Consider the following 26,051-nt stretch of genomic DNA (forward strand, 5'->3'; position numbering starts at 1 on the left):
TTGTTAACACCGAATAGAGAATAACCTTACCTATTATTTACTAATATGTCATTAAACAGGAAGAGACCTCATTTACTGTTCACCAAACTAACAAATTATTGACTTCCAGGGAAGGTGAACATCCTGCAAAAAAACCGGGCCTCCAAAGAAATAATAAATAAATAAATGAATGAAAAAATAAAAATATTTTAAAAAGTAAATAGGAATAAAATAGTTTCTGTTGAATACTATTTATATATAGTCTCAGGTTAGGATAATATAGCAAGCTAGTAAAGCAGAAGAACAGAATGAATTAATACCTATCCACCTTAACACCTGATGATACTACAAAAACGTTAGTTTATGCGTACCTTTTAAAATTTTCTTTATTCTTTTATATTTTAATACTCTCATCTAGACACCTAAAGCAGGTGCCACTTTAACCTGCCTGGTGAAAGGAGGATAAAATTGTAAGCATCTAACCTTGTGTATTTTGAAACACTGGAGACTCTCCCATCTCAAACTGCAAACTACATGATATGTGCATTTAAAGCCAGAAGGAAGGGTTTCTCACCATTTTTTTCCTATTTATGGATGACAGATGTGGGAGTCTTCATCCACAAGTATACCATGAAATTACTCAGTTTGCTTGTAGATTGAGACATCAGCACCATTAAGGACACCCACAGCTGTGACTCAGGGAAAAGTTCTAGACTTAGCATAGGAAGGAAGCAGCAAGCAGTCTACTTTGTTTCTCAAATTATCACATCAATAGGGGACATTTTACTACCAATGTTCTCCAGTCAGTGGGGACTTTTTCCTTAACATCTTGTTCATCTCAACCCTCAGAGACTGCTCAGCATACTATAAACATAATTATCCAAAACTAAACAAGCATATATGGATATAAGTTACATCTTGATGCTGGAAAACTATCTACCACTGGCCTTTATGCAAGTTCAGGGTATGCCAGTTTATGTATCAGCAAGTTAACAAAAGCATGTTAAAGGCTGATAACAACAGAGAGGATGATAACAACAGCTGAAAACATCCTACAAAAATGTACCTAATTTCTCATATGTACTTAATGTACTCATAATTTCTGTGTATCTAGACATTTTTTCCAAATGGTCATGCAACAATTGCTTTGGTTTATGGTTGAAAAGTCTCCCAGTAATCACTCAGTTTATATGGAAACTGTGATGGACATTTTTAGATAACATACTTGCATTACCATAATAAAAGCTAAAGAGGAACATACGTTATGAGCATTTCATATTATGGTTGTATTAAAAAAAAAAAAGCAACACTTTCCAGACCTCAAAGTGTTTCTAATTAAGCTTCTTTGCTTCCCAGCTCAAATGTTGTCATCAGTATAGAACAGGATAATCTTATTCATTTTTCCTCACACTTTAGGATCCCATTTAAAACAAAAAAAACATCAAATTATTTAATTTTTGTTTATAGAAATCCAACTGTGCTCTAATGTCTGCAATGTGATGATTTTAATATATAGCTATGATTATGTTATAAAACATTTAAGAACTTATTTACCTTATCCAACACAAATATGCTGCATACTAACTAAGTTTCAAGCAAATGGGAAACTTGGTGAACAGAAATGTCATCTGTACTATGATAATGACAAATAAAAATTGCTCAAAATTTTTCGGTAACAGAATTTTGTCCTATTAAGACAAAGTAAATTTATTAAAATGAAAATAAATGTGAGTAAATGTATTTTGCATTTTCTTTCTAAACCTTGGAAATCAGAAAAGCAAATGGCTTCGTGTTGCTGCCTAAAGATAAAGCACACTTTTAACTTAAAAGAAGTGTAAAATGTTAAAAAAACCCGAACTACTTCACCCAGAAGCTCACATGCAGGGCTGATTAGAATAGCTGTCCACATTAACACAATCAAAACTGGCTAATCTTCAGAGAAAACTAATGTACAGATCATCGGAGTTTTTAATCACAATTATACTCACAATACTAGCATTAAAACATGTTCATTTTTCTCAAATAAATAAAATGTCATTAGAAAATAAAAGTATCTGCTGAGAATGAATGCATCATCCACTTATTTTTGCCCAGATACTTATCAAATACATCAGTACACAGAGAAGGTTGTATAGCTCTTCCAAGATGCTGGTAACAGGCATATTGCATTAGAGTTTCTATTTCTGAGTAGAACAGACAACAACTGCAGTTTCAGAAAGAAGTAGTGTTGATTTCTAGTCTTGAAAATTTCACTATGTTCTAGTTAGGGGAATCTCAATATCATGAGATTTCCAGTATTTCAACTCAAATGTTCAGTCAAACATTAAATTTCCAACAAGCCTTTGCACCTTTGTCTCACAACAGTAGTCGGCCGAATTAAATGCTTGAGAACTAGATTAATATTGGTATGACTGTATGTTTTCCCAAACTATTCAGGTATTTGTAGTTACAAGGCATTGCTTTCAGGCACATTGTGTAAACCATTATGCAACTTGACACACTTGCTCTGAGCACAAAGAATGACAATTTTGTTAATTTTTTAAGGCTTCCATCATGCACAGTTATTACTAAGACAGCCCACAGACAAAGTGTGCTCTTAGAGCATTACAAAAAGAAAAACCTAGAAGATTTTGAGGCATCACATGTTGTTTTGGGTTGAATTTCAGCCATTATCCCACTCCTCCATTGAAATGCTTTCTGTTGGCTAGCTTTCCCTAGACAACAGAACCAATCATTATTCCTCTATTAATAATAATCTCCCTGGCAGGGAAGGACAATGGATGTCTATCACATGAAGTGATACAATTTCCATATTAACATGGTTTATGAATAGTATCTGAAGGTATTTTCAGACTGGTTGAAAATGTAACAGTAGCGCATGGAAATGTTATCAAGGCAATTTTGAAAATAAAAAATAACTACATAACTTTGTAAATAAATTAAAAAAACTTGAGATGACATATTAATTAAAGAACTACAATTTTATTACAGAGTAGGTACAACTGAAAACACTTGAAGAAGTCTTGCTCATAAATATTTTCTTTTCTCAAATTCCAACATGGAAGCCCTATAGTATTTGCATGTCAATCTTTTTTTCTTCCCTTTTGTCCTTTTCATCTGGCTCCTATCACTACCATGCTTCTTACCTAATGCAATAATGTTATGCCCACACTTGTCTTGAATTTGAATTTTACCCACAGAATTATAAGGGCAGCTGAGAAGAGAGGCAAATACTAGAGGTCCTTTGCAAAATGCTGAATTACAGTGTTCTGTGTAATTCATAAAAAATCATGCCTTACTTTTTGGCAGCCAGTAACTTGCAGGTGTTCCCTATACCGTATTTAGCAATTAAATGCACAGTACATATTAAAATTATTAACTTCCACAGTAAGTGCACAGATTTCATTTTTATTCTTATAGCTTAAAGATTTCAGGGCTGCAGTTTTAGTCCTTTGATCGCTAATAGTAAGATGACTGGGCACTAATTGCTCACTAGGCTTTTACAAGGTTGTGAGTTCTGAAAAAATGAAATTACTTGCAGCTAGGGTAGGCTTATTTACCACACCTGAATAGTGACATGTGTTTACAGTAATTAATATCAATAATAGCAAGATATGTTCAGTGGTAGATCTACACATTCTACTCTGAAAGACTGCACTTGATGCAGCATATGCTGACAAATGCTGTTTATCAAACAAGTTTTCTGTATTTGTCAAATAAGGTTTTAAGAAATGGACACATGAAGCAACAATTTGAATAATATTTTCCTTTTTTAAAAGAGTTTAATTAATTATTTCTGAAGGCACAAGAGGACAATTAATATTTTTAGGACTAGCACCAAGAAATCAAAGTTCAGTTCCTGCCTCTGGACTTCAGTGTTAGAAATTATTCAGTGAAAACAGATGCTTGCTCCAAACTGGATCAGAAAAAGTCCTCTATGGCTGGAGCAAAGTATAATCCAGAGCCAGTAGAACTGCTGTGTAATTCTGTAGTTGATGGCTCAGGTTATTTTGCCTCAATTTTCACTACACATATTACTCATTCTATATGAACATCACAGGATCCCACAGAAACTTAACTTTGAGTTCTACCAGTGAACTCTCTGTTCAAGACCATTTTTCCACCCAAACCAAGAAGTTTGCTTCCTGTGCAATTTCCATGATCTCTGTTCAGAGAGAATTTTCTTCCTTTATTATGGGTAAAACATTAAATTTGTGAACTAATCAGCAAAAAACTCTTATCAATGCAGCTACCTGAACAGAATTTTCCAAAAAGAATTAATAAAGGATCATGTATTGATCTTTCAAAAATTACAGAAAATATGTCTGATAATTTTACGTATTTAAATGCAGTCAGAGTGAAAAAATGAAGTAGAACTACTGCGTTGCAATAAAACTCCACCAAGTAACTCCACCATAAAGATATTAATCTTTCACCCTCACAGAATCTAAGAGACATACAGCAAATCTTCCTAAGGAATTCAATCTAGAGGTTTTATTGTGGATTTTATTTACTGTTGCTGTTTTATTGCAAAAAGTTTATACTTTCTTTCATGCTGTAATTGTTTGCAATGAGCTTGAGGCAACCAGATGTTGAGGCAACTGGCACTGTTACAAACCCTAATGTCAGATTAAAGTTATTTATTGTTAAGGAAGACAATCCCTACTGGAACACCTGAAGAATTAGTAAAACTCCCTCATCTTAGTAATAAAGCTGTTCATTGTACGGATTACATTTCAATAGGGTAGGTACACTGGAATGCACATTTGCTCTCCAGTAAAACTAACCGTGGTAAACAGAATCATGTGAATGCAAAATGAAGCATCAATCACAACCAATAAACAGTGGGGTTCAGACAGTCTCAAAAAGGGACTGTTCTTTGGGGGAAACAAGCAGCCATCCATCCCCCCCCCACTGCATCTCTTATTTGCAGGCATCTGATCTCTAGACTAACTTTACGAGGCACAAATACATTCAAACTCATACTGAAGTTACTCTTAAAAATAAATTTCAAGCAAATTACTTCATACAGACACCTGCCACCCATTCCCTTCCTAGCAGTCTGCAAACGTACAGTTCTCCTCAGGCAGATCTCACACCAAAGCCAGCCTCACTACAGGGCATTTCTCCTCTATACACAAAATTACATTAAACCCAAAGGTGTGGGAGGGTAGGGGAGAACACCAGTTGCAGCAAAAAAAAAATCTAATAGGATATGTCAATACACAACTAAAAATCATCCCTAGAATGAGAAATACATCAGAACTACAGATCAGCAAGAAAATTAGGAAGCTATTTATTGCAAAACATCCTAATGAGAATGTACAGTTGCTGGGTTTATTTAATGGGCATTAAACCCACTTTCTTATGAGTTCTAATTGCACGATAAATGCATTGTATTGTTTCTAGAATCAGCACTAGAACACTCTATTAGGAATAATCTTGCTGGATTCTTTTTTAATTGAGTTCAAACAGATGGTTTAATCTTCGAAATGCTAATCTACTGGTGTGAGTTCTCTATTTCATGGCACTTTATTTCTGATTGACACCAAGGGCTACATTTACCAGGCAAAGGCAATCTTGCTCTCTCCAGGAAGTGATGCAGGCAGCACAGTATCCCTGCCATATTACAATCAGACTTACTGTAAATCACAATCTAGTGCATAAATCTATCCATGATGCGTCATCTTTGATTCCACAATATCAGCAGAGAGACTGCATCTTTACAAACTACTACCTCTCATCATCTCAAAGCATAATGATTCATTTTATTTAATTCAGTAGTACAAATCTAGACTATTCAGTTTCTTATTAATTAGTTCCAAAAACCTTTTTGAATTATTCAATAAATGAACATCACAGTTGAGTACAAACACAATCATTTTGCAGGTTTTTTTTCATTCTTGAAGAGTAAGCACAGGAAAAAAAAAATCTCTGTCTACTAAGATGTGGATGAAAAACACTAAAACGCTAGATTAAACAAATCTGCACTCCAAGAGACAGGCCCAGCTGACTTCACAGCTTTTTTTTCCTCAAGCAATTTTGATGCTGGACTGAACATATCTATACATGAGATAAAGACTTCAGATTCACATAATGAAAAAATATATATATAAAAAAGTGAGATTTCATTCAAGTTAACTGAGATGCAGTCCTACAAAATTTCTGTATCAAGATCTTGACAATTAAATAGCTCAAGTATTATTTGCTATGAGAATGCCTTCACTTTGGAGAACTTATGAGCTTTCCATGGAGAATTACATCAACCAATGGTATTGGAAGAACAAGGGTAGGTGGCTGGAGAGAAAACAGAATCTATACATTAATACTTCCCTGATTAACTTCTTGAGAAACATACTAAACCAATAATAATATGTATGATTTTTGTGAAAACATTGTCTTCTTCTTTTTAGAGATTTAGTCACATAACATTTGGACCCTGTGGGCAACAGAGCCAACAATGGAAAATGGGTGCATAAACCAAAATACCCTGGGGTACTTTTGTTTCTTTTGTGAAGAAAAGACTTTATTAGCATCTCCAAGCAGCACAAGGGATTGCCATCAGACATACTGAAAACCTGGTATGACCTATGTGCTAAGTGAATAGCATGAATTATCAGAGAGTTACTTTCTCCCAAATTACACGTTTAGCACAAAATTACTGTTTCAGCAGCTCTTGGTAAGAGTAATTGATTATTTAATGAAGTTCTAAGGGTTAAATAAATTAGAAAAGAGGAGTTAGTCTATAGGTGCCTATTTCCACCATTTGTTTTCCCCTTAAGTAAAAGCATGTCTATACATTTCACTGTTCATGAATGGCTTGGAAAAACCATTATGTCAATAATTAGCTGTAGAAGGACTAATATTTATGGGAAATTTGTAAACATTTTCATAGCTAAAAATGAAATGAAAAACACTCTGAATTACCATGACAATGAGTTTCTGGCTTACTTTTACCAAGTGTTTTTATGCAGTGTACTGCTTGGAAAACTTTAAGCTAAGGAGAGCTCATAAGATGCTTGCATAATTTCACTTGAAATCAGAATCTACAGAGTCCAATTTATCTCTCATATGCAGGAGAAACAGAAGCAACTCTAAACAAGTCAATGGTGCTACTGCAATGCAGTATCTGTATAAGCAGAAGAATTTCAAATGTATTTTCATTTCAGTCATTTAGAACTTGCACAGACAAAATAGTTCCATATTGATTAGAATATCAATGTACAACAAATTATTCTAGATGGGAAATAAACAGCAACTTAAAGGCATTTTAATTCAATTTCAAAGCTCACAAATTACACTGAGCAAGCCAATTGATCCCAGACATTTGCATGTTTAACTGCTTGTGTAATCAGGAGAGTACAAATCAACTCCCCATAACCTATCTCTCATGAAGTTGAAGATCAGAACTGTAATGACATGATTTCCAGCTTGCTCCTCCGCATCTTATACAAAGATGGATCACAATATTGAGAACTAGATTTAAGTATTCCATAATTGCCCAAAAGCACATTAGATGCTTGCTTTTACAGAGCTGCTACAATGCAGGAGAAAACACATGTAGGATTTTCTGGAGTAAGGCAATAAATATTTTCATGTATTTCCCAAAGGAAATTTAGTGTTTTCCACAGCTGAGTAAATCGGTTTTCAAATTACATAACTCATCCTGATATTGTACTTCAATATTACAGGTAAATATCCCCATTCCAATAGCCTGTATTCTTTCTTTGGCCCCTGATGGAGATCACAGGGATGAAAATGAGGTTTTCTGGTTTTTCTGCTGTATTTTTTTTAAGGTGGGAGACACCAATATCTGCTGAAGTAGGAATACTTTAGGATTCAGAGCAACAGCCTGTACAGAAGCCTGTCTTGAAGCTGACAATGGTGCACCAAAAAAACCCCAAATGTGTCTTAAAAATATTTCAAAGGGCCGTGAACAAATATAATTGCAAATATAGAAAGAAATTGTTTTGTTCAAAAGAATAAATGCTGTTTTCCCCAAATAGTGGGATGTAAATAATAGATCTGCCTTGGACTAAGCTTCAGACAAGAAGGACCTGAAAGGGGTGAAGCAAAACAACAACAAAAGAAAATTGAGTTAGGGACTAATTATATTTTAAAAAGCTCAGGAGGAGCAGAGAGACTTTGTGCATGGATAACTCCTTACATGGGGAAGTATTGCTATTTCTGTGCAAACACTGACGGTAGAAGTCTCTCTACCTAAAATGAAAGGAAGCTTGCCTTCATTTAATATTAATTTTCTTGAATTTTTCCATTCTGCACAACCTTTAGGCTAGGTCACCCTTGCGCTATGCAGACTGAAAAATGTCACAGCTATTCTGATATCAAATCTCAGAGTCATTTTTTTGTGTTTCAACAGGGACAATCTAACCAATTTACAGTAACCAAGAAAGGGCTCTCTTAACCTTTTAAGATCAGAGAGTGATGCCCTCTTTTCGATAAGGGTGTTCCACTATGTCCTCTCCCAGTGGAGCTGATCCATGCCTAAGCATCCCACCCCTGTATCTCTCTGAAGTCAAACTATCAAAAACATGTCATCTGGAAATACAGTTCGCATCAGTCATGCCTATTCTTTTTATTAGGATGCCACAGTACTTGTTTTAGTCCCTAAAAGTCCTGCATTCCCTATAACGATTGGTTCAGTCTTCAGCAAAAAAAAAACAGCAGGAAGAGAGGAAGAACTGGATCCTAGGAAGTTTTCTTTTTCCTCACACCTTCAACAGAAGCAAAGAAAGGAGGCATTTTCAGGAGGCCAAGAGCATTGCTGGGCTGGAAGGAATCCACAGCTATTCATCTTATTGAGGCAGAAAGTTTGGCACACACTGAGGAAGCCTTAACCAATGCAAGGCTTAGCAGCAGCTGGTGCTAGTAGTAGGAAGATGTGCAGCCCTGACACAGGGCAGGAGAAGCTGGGAGCGTCTCGGAGAGCACACGGGCAGTCAACAGAAGCTCCTTCTGTTCCACAAGGCCCACTTTTCAACTTTCAGTATAGGCAAACAACTGAACAGATCAATCTGCTGGATGCTAACTACTTAAAAATACAGCTTTGTGGTCATGCCACAGCACCAGTAGATAAAGATAAAATACTACCATGTGTTCATTATTTTGAATAAAGAAGTAAACAGGCAAAACAACACTTTAAAACAAGGATTTGCAGCTGGAAATTGTGATGCTTTACTGGCAATAATACATAGTGTTAAAACAATATATATACTGTTTCTCTAAGGAAATAATGTCAGCTTTATCTGTACTATGCTCCAGAAATCAGGAGTATGGATGGCAAGGCACTTCAATTGCATTTGGGTAACAGGCACTAGGTAGACCTGCTCAAAAGAGCTGCAGGAGCAACAGATACATTACTGGTGAGGAATCTGCTATATCTCTGGAGCAGGGTGACAATGACATTGGATCCAAGGTAGCCAGTTCTTTGGTCAGCTGGGGATCAGCTGCAGACAATGCAAGAATTGCTGTTAACCCATTCATTACTCCCATCAGCAGCAGATTTAACATAGCAGAAGTACAGAAATTCTCCCTGGCAGTAAAAGGACATGTCCTTAACAAAGCTGGCAAAATGCATTAAAGTTTTTTTTCCTCACAATTACTCCAAACCTGGTAAAGCTACAAGAGGCAATTACTGAATTTTCATGAGAAAACCAAATAGGAAAATTTGACACAGAAACATTGAAGGAAAAATTATATAATAAATCTTGATTACAGATGTTTCAAGACAAAAATGTTACATTCATTTTTTTGAAGATGTATGTACTATTGGAAGTATTTCTTTTTAGCAGTCCTGCCATGAATAAACCCCATGCATTATGAACACTTTCCCTAAGAAGGCAGTGAAAGCCTGTTATCTCTAAGGTGCCTATGAAATTACAGTCAATTATGTAGAAATCACCAGCATTCTTCTTTCACCAGTTAGACAGCCTGAGGTAGAGCTTATTGCAAGCCTGGAGCCCTTGGCATGAAATCTGCACTCCAGAATTGGGAAAAAAAAAATAAAAGAAGCACTTGTAGAAACTGCTTTTTAATATGATATTGTGTTAACTGATTACATAAGCCCTTCAATTCAAAAAATGGTTTAGTCCCCCACATCATGATTAAACCATCTAGTGGAAATTGTATTTATTTTGCTTATAGGTACATTTCTCCTTTCCCCCTCACTCTGTGTGTGTGTCTTTATGTATGTTGTTACAGTAAGACATTTAATCAAGCCCTTTTGAAGTGGTAGAGTGGAAACAGCTGTATCTGACAATGTGCTGATGACATGGGGCTTAAAGCTGTCATGAGCTCCAGATTGCAAGCAGCACTAATATGTGGTTGGGATGGTAGTGACTTGCAGGTCACGGCACCTCCTTGAGGAATGCCCCTAAGCCAATCAGCTCAAGGTGGTGGCTCAAAGTCTTAAGGCTCTGGTGAGCTCGCTTTCATTTAATACTCTTGAGGTCACACTTCAAAGTGCCCTTTCTTCTCAAAAGCCATTGGCCATATGTGGGGGTTCTAGAGCGGCTTTTTAAAGACTGGCTGCTTCAGGCTCAAACTTAAAAAATTAGAAACGCAGCTCTATTTCACAAGTGATATCTTAAAAGCTGAACAAAGGCCGAAGCTTAAGTCGGTATCTCACATTCTTGTAAAGAATGACAATTTAAAGAGAGTTCCCGGATGACTGATTTTTCCACAACAAAGCAAGCCTAAAGCTCACATTTTAGAGTGCCTAACGATTTGTTAAAACAATTTCCTGGTTTGTGCGGATTACAATATGTAGGGCACCCAGAAGTCATCTCTGAATACAGCTTTTCTTCAGCAATGCTCACACTCAGAATAATTACTGCATAAATGAAACTTACATTTCATTTCTTCATGCAACTGAATTTGTTAAAATTAGACTAATGTGATTAATGTACACTCAAGCCAACATTGCTAAAGCAAACACATATGTGTTTCTCACTGAGAAGGCTCTATAATGATTTTGTTTTGATTTGATCATGGTACAACACACAATGCAGTAACGTATTTTCTGCAAAGCATTCATAAAGATGAAGGGGCTAGGGAGGCTAATCTCTGTAAGTTACCTAAAGAGTTGAAGGAAGAAAAGACAGTCCTGTAAGAAATAATTAATTGCAAATAAAAGTAGGCTTGTTTTCTGAACTGCTTCCTGGATTCCTCTCTACCCCTTGGCTGTCCAGGGGAAGTTGACTCTCCAAAACCTAAAATAGACATAACCTTGAGAATGCTTGCTTCTTCAGTAAAGACAAATTGTTCCCATCTTAAAAGCAGCAGTATGTTCTACAGAAAATACTGCTATTCTGAAATTTGTCTGGAAATTACTTTCATGGAGGATAAAACCAACCTAGTGCAAATAAGGCCAATTGTCAACATTATTAAGAGAACACCTAGGTCTGTATCTCCAACAACAATACAGCCAGAGTTGTTTTTAATTTGCACCCAAGCTCCTTTTCAGCTGGTGCAGCTATTGTACCAAAGTTTCTTAATTCTTTTACCATCTGCAGACAGAATGTGTATCCAAAAGCAAAGATGGCATTCCAGATGTGGATATACATTTTAATGCACCTTTGCTGGATTCAGTCGTTCCTTTACTGAGTATAGTTTTCTTGGAAATACTTTATTCATTGTAATAAGGCTTGTCACAAAAAAGTAAATTGTATTCTCAGACCTCTCAGAATTAGTTCAGTGATGAATGAATCACCCCCAATATTGCAAAAATAAAATCTTTTAATGTTTGCTTTCTTAAAAACAATAGGCTGCAAGTTTCAGAGAAGTTACATTTTCTGTAACCAAGTACTGTGTTTCTGGCAATGTTTTTAGCTGTCTTAGTCACAACCTTTGTAAAAATGGATTAGTTGAATGAGAATGTGACTCAGACATGAAGGCGTATTGGTTGCTCTCTCTTGTTCTCCCATTCTGAGACACTGAAATAAAAGGGCTTGTCTAGGAGACAAATGCAAGAGTGGAGACTGTTGTCTGGAAAAAGCACTAAAATAGCCAATCAAGTATCTCTGAAAGTAGTAACTCAGATGGCCATTTAAACTGGACATGGATGTAGAAAAGCTCAGCAGAGCAGTTTCTGGATCCAAAGGGCTTATACATTAGGCAGCAGATGAGGAACCGTGCATACAGTACTGCTTCAATACAAAAGCAACAGGAATGGTTGAGAAACCAAAGAAAGGGATGCAAAAGGAAAACAGAGAATGCTGAGAACAAAACTGTGTCATGATAGCTAAATGAGCATAAAAAATTCACTAACAATCAGTAAAAGATTGAGTTTACAGTATTACTAAAATATCTTATTGCTCTTAAGGACTGTATCTTATAGTAGCAATATTAGAGATATACAATATGTTATATCAGTAAAGACATGGATGCAAGAGAGTGGAAATCCGAGTTTTGTTTCAGGCTGTGCTAGCTGAAAATCTTTCAGGAGCTAGGCATTGGTCTAATTCTAAAGAATAACTGATAATTTAATTGTCTTGGAACAGTGAAAGAAGGAACTTGATAACAATGAAATGGATCTTCAACTTGGGATCTGGCCAAGTGACTGGGGAACCAAAGGTAAAAAGTCATACTGAAAAAAAGCAGAGAGCCAGTTTACTTGGGATGCTGCTCCCTAATTCACTCACGTCGAACAGTACTGTTTAAAGCACCAGAAGAAGGAAGATTCTTGTTAAACAGAAACTTTCAGCACCCAATTATGCTAGTAACAAGGCTGATCCACTGCACAGAATGAGACTTCAATGCTGTCACAGTATTCTCACTGAGAGGCAATCTGGGGACAGACCTCTTAGCAGCTAAACAGGTGCACGCAAATATACATATAGATATGTGTATACATACATGGAATGGTAGGAATCTGTATATTACATCACATGAATACATCTAGTATTTTGAATTTTCTGTCAAGAAATGTTTCTAGACCATTAAAGATGGATACAAAAAATAAAACAAAAATCCTTCAAGCACTTATTCTGCCTAAGGATATCAGTTAGACTCACATAATTTTGCTGATCCTTCATACTCATAAGGCAGTGAGAGGATACATAGGGCATATACAAAACAACAAAATCAACTGTGGGCATTTTCAGGCTGTGAGGATGGTTCCTACACAACTCTGGACTGGATCACTGCAGTCTCTAGGACAATACCTGGACACACTCTAAGCAGCTGGTTCAGTCAGCACTAGAGAATAGTTCTGGGCACATTTAATTTATTGGTACAGATGGAGCCATGAAGTACACAGTTCTTCACTAATTCGCATTCCATGCTCCTTTGGAAAGATTGGGAGCTTCTGCCTTACCATGCATGCATTAAACTGCTTACTACCAAGTAAGCCACCCTCGAGTTCTTTTCCTCCCAATCTGAAACTATTACGGTAAATTTGAGAGTTAATAACAATAAGAAAGATATGTTTGACTACTTCTGGTTTTGTTTACGTTTTCGAGAAATACCCCTATAAAGTCATCAGACAGTTGATAATGGCTGTGAAAATGGATAGAAGTTTCCCACTCTTAACTAATAAAATAGTCTTAAAAACCATAGGCACACCATGCTGAGCTACAAAATTAAACTATCATCTTGAATATAAAAGTGAAATTATCTTTTGAAGAAAGCTGAACACCAGTACCTATTGGATTTTTACTTACAAAAATCAAAGTTAGAAGAAAATTTCTACAACAAGTTATTTTGATAATCTTATCCTTCAAAAAGGATACTTTGGTCATAATATGTAAAGCTTGTCATCAATAATGAGAATTATCCATTGCTATGAGCTTGCTGTCAGTCACTCCAAAGCTCTCTGAGAAATCTCACACATATAACGATATTTTTATAGGGTTATACACAATAAACTTATTTCTGAGTTTCTGAGAAGCATTTTGAGCATACAATGAACCACAGAAAAGAAGAATTGTACCAATTTGCAGACAGCTGAGAGAATCCTTTCAACATTAAGGCATCCTCTCAGAAAAAAAAATGAGGCAAAAAAGCCTTGCATCTAAAAGCATTGTGAATCACAAAGTCTTTATTGTTATTTCACAAACTATGAAGCAATGAAATAAGTAGTTTTTTGAGAGTTTTTAAGAGACTGTGAAAGTCTGTAATTTCATATGAATACGTCATTATGGGTTTTTTTGATTATATTTTGTTAGCTTGTTTTGAGTCTTAGCTGGTGCTGCTTTTGATTCTTAGCTCTGAAAACTCTTTTAAGCCTTTTTTTTTTTTTAATTTGGATTTTTCCTTTTTGTTTACTGCATTTGCTGACTTGTATCCTCAAATTTGGCACTACAGAATTCTGTGACAGAAATTTTCCTAGATTTGATTTATTGCATAGACAAAATGTTATGTATTTAAAATAAATTCTGCCCCATTTATATTCATGATTTTTCCCCAAAATGTGACAGTAATTGAAAAGAAATATAATATTAAGGAAAAAATGGGAAGTAAAAAATATTTTATTTCTTTAATTCCTGATGCAATGAAAATTGAACATAAGCTTCCCTTTTTAAAAAGCATCTGTCACTTACTCCTACATATATCTGCTCAATGAATAAGTATTTCTTTGCCAATATACAACTACATCAGAGATAAGTATCTTTAAGTTTGCTGAACAACATCTGCCAGAAGTTCATGACAGATGAAAATGCATAAATGTATTATTAAAAATGCCTTTAACAATAGCTCACAGGATAGCCTTTCATTCTCTTTTACTAGTGAAAAGAGATGGAATTGGAAAAGCTTTCCAAACTTAACACATTTAAACATAGATAAATAAATCTAAATCTAGAAGTCTTTTCCAAGTATGTTACCAAAGTAAGACTTATGGCTAGATCACTTCACTGAGGCAATTTGAAAGTGCAGTGGTTGGTTTGACAAATGAACAGCTTCATCTGACTACCCAATAATTAACCATTAAAAGAACATATATAACACAGGCTGAGAGATCAAATGCTCCAGCAAGACACAAAGGGTTCAGTACGTAGCACGTTCATCAACTTAAGTAACAGATATCATTAAGAAGGTACTTACATTAGGTCTTAATCCTGCTGCCATTTCATAGTACTTCTCAGCCTCTTCATTAAGACTGGCTTGTCTATCAGGATGGAAAAGAACAACACGGTTACACCTCATTTTCCTCTTAAAATGAAACCATACCTACAGAAGCATAGCTAAAAACTAAACACTGCAACTACTCCCTGCTGTTTAAAGATATTACCCTAACAAATGCACAAAATATGTAAACCTAGAAGTTTTCTTATAGTTCAGAATGTCCATTAATACAACTCCATTTTCTTTTTAGTTCTGAAATGATATTAGTACATAATGGAAAGAAACACCGAAGGCTGAACACAGAAGAAAACATGGCTCATTTTTTGTAATCAGACATACTTTAAATTCTGAAACTGTACGATATGTACAATACAATAATGTAGTTTCTCACTCTGTGCCTTCCTAAAACCACTATAATTCCAGTAAAAAAAAAAGAAAAAAAGTAGGGAACATAAAGATTTCTGAAAACTAGGTTTCTGTGATTGAGGGAATTCATTCAGAAAGGAGTTCTGATTTCAACATTCACTCACATCATTCTGAGAAGGGATTTAAACATAGATCTCATATCCCAAGAGAGTAAGATGAGTTTCTGGGTACCTGAAGCAACATCATCTTAACACTTTTTCTTCTCCTTACTACTATTGTCAGCATCTACATGGTCCTAGTAGTTGAGTTTTTATTTCTTCTCCTGAGTTTCTAGTTTAATGTCTTCAAACAAAAATACAGTATGTTGCCAAAGAAATCAAAACATGTTTTTGTCTCAACAGGCCCTTTTTATCTCTTCTCTCAAATTCCTCTCTTCTCCTTTTGTGTCCACCTTCTTAATTTCCCCTAACTGTTCATTTTGGCTACTGGTCCAGTGAATATCAGTTGATCACATACATGTCAAGAGAAAGGTGGTAAATCTGTAAGAATAGCCAAGTAGGACTCTCAGGTGGGCTACCTATCTTCTGCTAAAGTTATTTGCTATTTTCCTATGAAGAGTTAAATCCTTTCATAGGACAGTTAGGACAAGAGATCTTCAGCATATTTGTGTTTGTTATGTGATTACAGATGCATTCCTGTGACACAAAATGGAAACATTAGAGAACAAGGATAAGACTGTGTAGGGTTGGCTGTTTGATTTCTTTTTTCCTTTTTTTTCTGCTTTTGTGAACAGTTACTAGTTCAAAAAGTATCAATCAACTGAGCCCTTGTATCTGGAGATTTTACCTTGTTCATTACATGAGCCTTTACATGCTCTGTTATCAAATTGTGTTCTAATTTTGTTTCTATCCACCCAGATTTTAAACATTAGCCACATAATACACGATAGGCAATTAATCCCAATCACCACATTTTGACAGCTATTGGTCTTGGGGGGAGAAAGGGAGAAAAGATAATCCCTTTGAAGTTTCTCACATAATTCCTGTGCAAGCTGAAACCACTTCATGACTAACAATTTGCTAAATAGAACCTGGTTTATACCTGCTAACTGTTTTAAATTACTTTGCACATGTATCATTGACTCAGTGGTTGCAGTGGTTAGAAATGATTGAATGTCTAAAAATATTCATTCAACCTGCTTCTGAATCACTCCTGCTGGGCATCAGCAGCACTTGAAATGATTGCAAAAAAAAGTAATCTCATACTTAGGAATTTCAGTATTTACAGCAAGGTACTATAAAATGAAACATGTTACAGAGTTGGTTTTTTTTTTCCTGTTTGCACAAAACTGTCAGGACACAACTCACTTCTGAAAGTGGTAAAATAGCATACAATAAACAAGGTGCCTTACCCAGGAGGCAAATACAAATGGTACACTTCACCTCCAAGAAGAGTTGCTGGCATGTGAGTGTGGAACACATTAAAATCCTGTCCTCCTTTTAGGCCAGTGGAAATACATGGATCTCTTTCCTGCCACGTGTACATCTTGAAACATGGATCATTTATTGCTAAGTTGAAATCAGTTTGAATATATAGTTCTCCATTAAAAACAGTTTATAGAAATGAATGCACAACACAGTAACCTGATCAGGAAAATGCCACTTCAATTTTTGAGGCATTCACCAACAGTTCCTTTAGTTAAGATGCTGCAGAATTCTGGTTCCCATTTTCACTGCAAATCTAAGCTAGAAATTAATTATGTTAAGCCCTGAAACAGCTTTCCCTTGAGAAAAATTAAAGGCACAGAGGTAGGAAATTGCAGTAACCCTATGCCACTGAGCAGTAAAGAGCTCTGGATCAACGTCAAATAATGGAATGACACTATTAAAAGTAACATAAATCACATTAGAGTAAAATATTAGAAAAAATGTTGATAATAAAACAGAGAGGAAGGAAAGGGAGCAAAGAGAGGTTCAGAAGAGAGTCTTTTTCATAGTTATGAGCTATATTTTAACCTCTATCCTAAATCTTTTCGTGAGGACTGACCTTGAAAACACATCTGATTTTCCCCACTAAAAACTAGCACCCAATCTCATTTTAAGGGAAAAAATGTTTCCACTTTTTATTCTCTCATATCTCTTAACCTGAGCTTCCAGACCAACCAATTCCCCATATTTAGTTCCAGCTGACTGTGACACCTAATAAATGTGCTTGACAACACATCACTCTTAGATTCTCCTGACACCCAGCTATAATCAGTTTACATTCATTTTGAATTTTTGCATTGCTACTGGAAAAAATACTGTTTTAAGAGAAAAACATCACCAATGCTGACTGGTTTAGATACATGTGAGTGGGAAAGGGTTAGTTTTAATCTGCCTGCTGCTTGGTACAAGGCTTCAGACTGTTGATTTTTACAGTAAAATCATGGATGTCAGCACACCTACAAAAAAGTTTTCTTCAGTGATTCCTGTGTTAAAATGCTGAATGTTGATACTTGGCATTATTAATGGACCTTTTTGTGTAACAACAGAATTATAATCAGGTTTTATAATTAGCTGCTCTGTTGCAATGAACCCTTCATCTACATTTTTCTGTTTTAAAAAATTATATAGACTATATGCTTTGCCATACATACATACATATTTAAGCACATAGATAATAATTAAAGAATGAATATAGTCTGTTCAGACAATAACACAGGGTTAAGTGGTGCCTATGATACTGTATCAGCAACTACACTCCATGTTTGGTCAGTGTATTCTGGAAAGCCAAAATACTCTTACAGAAAATCACTGAAAAATGAAGACCATGTCATGTAGTACTGCTCTAATTTAGACTTCCGTTTTCAAACAGCCAATAAATATGCTGTAATTTCATGTCATATGAGATTTTCCCAGAACAACCCTCTTACAAAAGCAAGGAAAAATTAATTATTCCTACAAAATGTGCTTTCAAGCAAATAAATCTTTTTCCCAAATTTATTTTCATGTGGAGACAAGGTGAAGTTCTTTTCCTGTTTCAAATTATTATGGCGATGCCACCACAGTGCCATCCCTCATTCTAAAAATAATCATTCCCTAGCCCACGGGAAACCTTGCTCATGGCAGCTCACCTGGTCTACAAGGGCAAAGTGAACCTTAGCCCTTGTTAACACATGGTTCAGTCACTACAGCCACCGTGCCACATTGCACACACGCTTCACTGCTTTGCTGAGAGACTTCAAACTCCTATAAGCAAGAGCACTGCAAATACTACAAACGTAAAACACATGACCAGATACCATTTTAAGAACCACCCAAACAGCTGCATGACCCTTGAAGAAAGCTGTCTGGAAAACAAATTTGTTGAGAAAATGAATTTTACAGGCAAGTACTATGCAAGTTAAAAGTTACCAGACTGGTGCAAATAAATTAATTGCATTCATCCCACGTCCCACCCCTCTTACAGATGACTTGAATCATCTTGCATTGCACTAACAGGATGCTACAGAAGTCATTTAGGAAAAAAAATTAGTAACTGTAATGTAATTAGGAAAGGGGAGGTCTCTCAATAATGCAAACAGAACTAAGTCATTAATTTTTTGACTTCAGATTCAGTCAGAGAGAGGAAATAAGCAATGTGGGAATATCTGAATGGAGGAGCAGAAGTTCTTGTGACTGCCAAACTGAGAACAGGCTATCTACAAATACAGCTACTGCATTTGGACCCAGTTGACAATTCTGCTTCAAGTTTAAGAAAAAGAAAATTAACTTGCAGCACTCCAGTTCAAAATTTTTAGAAGTTGTTAATTTTTATTTAGGTTGCATTTTAATTTTTTTCTCAGCAAGTAAGGGGATTAAAAAAAAAGGAAATATTTTAGCACTAGGCTAGAAAAATAAATTGCATTTCAAGAGAATGGTGTGTTTATTTTCTATCCAAAACAGCTGTAAACCAAGAAATGTCTTCATATTTCTGAGTCTTGTGACACTCCTTAGGCTAATGGTGGAAACAGTAGTAAGAGAGGAGAGAAAGATGAATTTTTCCTAATTCAAAAACACATCACTGTGTAAAATACTTAGTCTGAAAAAGAAAACATCAGAATCTATACAAAAATCTAAGCTGCTGTTATTATCTTGCAGCCATTTTGGAAATCTTGCATCATCCACATTAATATCAATTTCTGTCTCTTATTCCACAACACATCTTTAAAATTTATCCTGTGTCCCTCACAAGAGCAATTTCATTTTCATGCTCTGTGAACTTCTATAATGCATTTTCTATCTCACAGCTGTGCAGTTCATTCAAAATTCTTACTCACTTACCAGTCAGTTTTTACAGCTCTCTAGGGTACCTAAAGAGCAGTTGGTCACCTACTTGAAACTATGTCAGCCTTTCATTTACGACTGCCTTTAGCATTCAGTTTCTAGCTGTGTCACTCTGTGCCAGTTGGAGTACTCCCTTCTTTCCATCCTCCTTTGTGTCTTGGTAACTGTTTTCCTCTTGGAATCACCTCAGCTCTCCCTTGTTCTAAAGATCCTAAAAATCATCTGCTTCTGAAGAGCCAGACTCATGCTGGATTTGTAGCTGCTCTGTTACAATGAATGAATATGCATTGCCCTTGTCCAACAAGTATTATGGAAGCAATATATTTGAATCAATTGCTAAGTAAAGAAATGAACAAGGACAGACAACAAAATCATAACCTTTTAGCAAAAATCATTCAGATGCTAACACATGGGGTTTTAAGCAAATACTTGTCAGCACTGAATTCAGCTTTGCCACCCTGACTCTTGCTAAATCCTTCAGATCATTTTAGACCCTCAGAAAATATTAGGAAGACATTATGATCTTCCACAAAGAGAGACAAGTATTAGGTAAAAAAATTAGATCAACTGGGTATCCCAAAAGAGCACAAGGGATTCTAGCTAAACTAAAGCAGGCCCCTATTTTTTTTTTTTAAGTGTTTCAGTTTGGTGCATTTTCTTTGTTTTTGAAGGTTTTGGCTTTTCACTTACAGTAGAAATCGAGAATGCAGCTTAGAATCACTGAGCTCATTGCTTGTCAAGGCCTCCCAAAAACAGTACACTCCCAACCAGATCAAGTAGGGTAACCAAGGCTGATGTAGAGCACAGCAGCATAGCTGTTACTTTAAAAGTGAAAAAATACTCATATCCAGATGTAAATACATGTGCCTCAAAGACCTAGAATGCTACACTCAGTGCTCACAGAGAAAGCAGGAGATTTATTAAACCTATTTTCAAAATACTGTTGATCTACACCACCACATTTTAAAATACACACAATCCTACCACTAAACTACCTTCTATAACACATTCACTAAAATCAGGAATCTGACCCCTCTATACCTTTCTAAATTCAGCTGTCATGCCTAACTTGCTATGCTTGTCTGTGAATTTGTAACATTAATCTAAATGTTTCAAATTACTGAATTCTATCTTGAGAGATATCATTCACAAAATAATCATGAGGAAGGGAAGGATCTTTAAAATAGCCTATATGCCTCTGTCAAGTTGAACTATTGCTTACCAATGAGCCATTTGTCTTGGTTTCCTTTCTAATCTACAATCAGTAAGCGTTATTTTTAAAAAGGTGTTTTGGGGCTTATTTCAAAATCATGGCACAGAAACGATAATTCTGAAACACAGGTCACTTGCCTGAAGCTCATTCTACCTTCTCTTTTATACTATTTTCTTTTTCTTTCATTTCTTATTTAATATGCTAGAAGTATAAAGCAGCCTAGTAAGATATCTTCATCAGAGAAATTATCTCAAGAACTGTTTTGTGCTAACGAAGTTTATTTTTTTTATTTCCTTTTTCATGCCTTTTCTATTCTTAGATACCATCTAAATGAAATCAAGTATCCTTAGAGCTGTTAAGCAGACAATAGACAATGATTAGATAGTTATCCTAGAAATAAGCATGGAGGATACCTATTACAGTAATGTGAGTTTAATGATAATGCTAAACTCACAGACAGAAGCTTAATGTTACTGAATAACCAGGTCTGCCAGCTTTAAAAGCTAAAATGGAAGTTGAAAGTTTTATTGTATTCAGATAGAAAGAATTAAATGTAAGACTACATTTTAGATCACAGATTCTGAGAATATCACTAATTGGTCCTGTGAGTCTCAAAGTCATTATCAGCCCGGGAATATTTAGATTTCTAATTATCACAGTGTTCCCTACTGATACTACCAGAAATCTTCAATATTCTATATTTACATCCAGATGAGAAATATGGTCTCCTCTTTTCAGTTGCTATGCACACTAAAATTTTAAAAATCAGGTGAAAGGAAATCCTGCAGAAGGTTCTTCCCAAAAGAAAGACTTGTTCTCATGTGCAAGCAAAATAATTACCTGCTTGTGAACAATAGAAGTTTTGAAGGCAGGAAATTATGATATAATAAATAGAATTTAAGAAATGCAAAGTGCTAAATGCTGCAGCAATTTCATTCCACTTCTTTGTATCTTACTAGCAATAATATTGAATTATTCAAAAGAGGTGCTGGGCTTTAAAAAGAATCCTGCATAAGCAAAGGCTATAAAGACTTTTTTCCTCCAAAAAAAGAGGAAAACCAAGTGAGGCATATGTAAAAGCACTAACCTGAGCATATGGGCTGCATTGAAAACAACATCGAATTCCGTATTATCAAGTTCAGCTGCTTTCTTTGCCATTTCAGCTGCTTCTATCAGGCGGGATTCTTCTAGGAGGAACTGACCTGCAACAGAGTGCATGAACATGAGCCCACAGAAAATACTGATGCAATGTATTTCAGACAGTGTAGTCAGGAAAAGGAATTACCCAAAAAAAAAAAAAAAAAGCAACAAACCAACATCTCAGGTTCAATGTTTAATTATTTGTTGATCTGCTCTGTATTTCAATATCTTTAAAACATAGTCAATGCAGAAAAACTGCAATAAATATGACAAGTAATAACAATATTTGTGGAATATATTTCAGAAAAATGAGAAAAACTCAGCCATCAAGAAACAATACTCCCAAACCCCAAGAAGCCTGCCATTTGAGAATTTGCCTTTCTGCCTATACAATGATATTTACCTCCTCAAAACAAATTGAAATAAAATAGTATCTACAAATTAAACACATTCCCGTTTTAAAAGTGTATCCCAAAATAATATAAAATGATAAGTTTTTGTATACATACATGATAACATATTTTTTCAGCCTCAGAATTCTAAGCTGTATTTGCTTTAAAACCATTATACATATATGTATACATTAGTGGGCTGGTATTTTATCATGTATTTCAGTAACACTAAAAGAATCACAACAGGTAGCTTTTTACAAGTTTCCTATATGATACTTACCTCTCACGTTAAACAAAAATATAAGATGGCTAAAATCAAGTGACTCAGTTTTCACAAATGAAATTATAATAATCATTAAACCAAATGTAAACTGAAAACAATCAATAATTTAGCATTAACCAAGCTTTAACTGAAGTACAGTAGTTCCAAAACAAAAGATGTAACATACGGTACAACTCCATCAAAATGAGTTTTCCTTTGAAGAAGGTGAAAAAAAGAATTTGGAAGATACTCAAACAAGCTTATTTTTGCTTCTTTCAATGCTTTTCACACCTAATTTGCAAAATATGTCATTTTTTGCAACGACTTTTTAAAGGAATTCATCTTTTATGAACTACATCATAGTCTCTTTGCCTACATAACTTTACATTTGGAAAAGCTATCCTAAAGCATAGTGATTATACATTCCAGAATCCCATCCCTCCCTTTTTATCTTACCTTGCAAAATAGGATCTCTGAACCAAAACTCCGCCATGCCGCCCCTAACCACAAGCCTCATGAGGAACAATATACCATGAGCAAATGACTTCCTCTCATGGTGAGGGATTTTCTCTTTTTTCTTTCCTCCTTTCCTCATGCATTCCCATTGCTCACATACTTGCTATGTGCTTATGCAAAAAACCCCCTTAACGAGAGCTAGTAAGGTCTGTACAAGCATTGTGAACCCAGTGATGCTTTGGTACAACAAAGACATTTGCAGAAGGAATAATTTCAATACAAAAAGTGATGAAAGGCAGCTTTCTTAGCTTTTTGTTTTCTCTGTAGATACATTTCAGCTTGGGAGAGTTGGCAGATTATTTACTCAGTCTCCAATATCTTAATTATTGAGATCTGCAAAACTTGTAAAAACATTCTGGTGCCTTCCTGCATTCATAGCATAAGGTTTGCTTGCTTTAGTTACATCCACACTCTAATATGAGCCACACTTTGACGCAGTACAATGCTTTGTGCTTATTGCACCCAGAAGCAGATGATTTATAAAAAAAACCTTCCCACACAGGAAAATAAGTAAAGAAATAAATAAAAAGAGAGAAAAAGCATAGGAAGAGAATATGGTTTGAGAACAGTTTGGACCATAAGAAATTAATTTGTCTTCAGAATTATAAATCAGTGGTTGAACTGTTAATGCAAGTCTCTTAATGGAAGTTTCTTCTAAAGGGAAAAAAATCTGACAAAACCTAAAAGTTTACCTTTAGTTTTTTTTTAAATCTCTTTTTGTTTCTTTTGGATACAATATCAGGGTATGCCTTATATGCAGCAGGACAAACTCAGATTTGAATCTGAAAATTCTCCAAGGAAATCCAAATAAAATAGTTCATATCTGTTGATTTGGGCTGAATTCCTATTTTCTTTAAAGAGCAATCTTTGAAATAAGCTTGACCAACTAGTATTCCAATTCTCTTCCAATGAATGAAGCGAAACAGTATCCCTAATCTTTAGGTTCATGTTAAAACAAACCAGCCATAAATTGTTAACATTAAGGTACTTTTGCTAATGAAAGTCCTGAATTAGCAGAGTGAAACACTAGTAAGTAGATGTGCTATTAATACATTCAGCCAGGGGGAAGAAGGAACATATAAGTAAAAGTTTCAGTTCTTCAGAAAAGCAAATTCTAGGACTGTGCATTACCATACACAAGTCTCTCCCCTACCGGAGGTGGTATTAACAGTCGCAATAACTCATGCTGAGTGGGTAAGTAGCAGATGATATATATATGAAACCAACTGTATTATCCTCTATATACCTCTATACAGCCCTTACAGAGCTCCATTTCAGGGCCAGTTCTCTTCATAAATGACTTGGATGCAGGACTTAAAGGCATACTAAGTAAGTTTGCAGTGATACTAAACTGGGAGAAGTTGTGGACTCCCCTGAGGGCAAGTGCTGGATTATGCACCTGCGATGGGGCAAGCCTGGATGTATGGAGAGACTGGGGAATGAGATGCTGGTAAACAGCACCATGGAAAGGGACCTGGGGGTCCTGGTAGATGGCAAGTTGAACATGAGCCAGCAGTGCCCTGGCACTGAGAGCCAGTTGAGGGAGGTGATTTTCCCACTCTGCAGTGGTTTGGTCTTGCCTTGACTATTGTGTGCAGTTCTGGGCACCACAACATAAGAAATTTATAAAGCTATTAGAGAGCATCCAGAGGAGGGCTGCTGATCAAAGATTTCCTTAATTGCTTGGGCTACAAATAAAATTCGCTGCAACTTTCTCCATCTAGTGAAAAAGTCAATATCGGAGTGTACAGGCGTGTGGTGGGTTGTCCCCTGCCAGTATCCAAGCACTCACAGAGGGTGAGGGGAGAAAACAGAAGAGCAAAACCAAGAAAATCTCTGCATCAAGATAAAGACAGTTTAATATGGGGAAGAAGCCCTCCCCCCCCAACTAAAAGAGCAAACAGCAAAGTGAAGGAAATTTCTCATCACTTCTCACAGGTAGACGGATGCCCAGCCAGTCTCCAAACAAAGAGCCACCTCAGAAGCCAAAAACCTTCGTCTTTCTCTACCCCAGATTTTATTGCTGAACATGATGTTATATGGACTGTTATATCTATCCCTTTGGCCAGCTCAGGTCAGCTGTCCAAGCTGTGTCCCCTCTCAAAAAGACAAAGCCTTGACACTGCTCAAACACTATTCAGCAACAGCCAAAACATTGCTGTGTTATCAAGGCTGGTTTAGTCACAAATTCAAAACAAGGCATCATCCAGGCTGCTATAAAGTTAACACTATCCCAGCCAGACCCAGTACAAGGTGGAAACTTTCAGTTGAAAATTGATTTGCCAAGTTCTCCTGAAAGGCAGACTAGTTTTATTCACACATCTCTATTTAATTTAAAGCACCTAAGTAGAAAAATACCATTTTGAAAAACATTAGCTGCCATTCCTTTTAATCTGATATACCAAATTCATACAAGAATGAACTAGATTAGCAGTTTACTGCTGCACTTTCTTCATTAAAAAACAGACTTCTGAACCTTTCCTGTCAAAGCCATAAAGAGGTTTTCCCAAGAGAAGAGCACAAGCAGGGTGTAATATTGGCAAGGTGTTGAAGGTGGATCAGAAGGTATGATCCACAAGCCCCTGGATCCAGAAACCACTTGTGTGGGTCTAAATTTATATGTAGGATTTTCTTCTCTGACAAGCAGCTGGCAAACCTCATGATTTATGAGATACTGCCCAACATCACAGAGAGCTTACTTATTGCAGGTGTCACGATTCCAACTCTTGCCAACAATATAAATTATGGTAGCCTGACTGTTTTTTGGAATCACAATAGCTTTTGAGAAAGCA

At 35.8% G+C, this 26,051-nt stretch overlaps 1 protein-coding gene across 1 annotated transcript in view; it reads right to left on the minus strand.

Annotated features, from left to right (window-relative positions):
• TMTC2 (transmembrane and tetratricopeptide repeat containing 2) overlaps nt 1–26,051 on the minus strand; it is a 134,499-nt gene that overhangs the window by 8,619 nt on the left and 99,829 nt on the right. The window contains exons 9-10 of the mRNA XM_017743932.1: nt 22,037–22,151; nt 15,043–15,106 (exon numbers count right to left, since the gene is read on the minus strand). Coding sequence (XP_017599421.1) covers nt 15,043–15,106; nt 22,037–22,151 — 179 coding nt within the window. The remainder of the gene's footprint in view (nt 1–15,042; nt 15,107–22,036; nt 22,152–26,051) is intronic.

The sequence above is a fragment of the Corvus brachyrhynchos genome, unplaced genomic scaffold (genome assembly GCF_000691975.1).
Source record: "Corvus brachyrhynchos isolate BGI_N302 unplaced genomic scaffold, ASM69197v1 scaffold9, whole genome shotgun sequence".
Taxonomy (NCBI): domain Eukaryota; kingdom Metazoa; phylum Chordata; class Aves; order Passeriformes; family Corvidae; genus Corvus; species Corvus brachyrhynchos.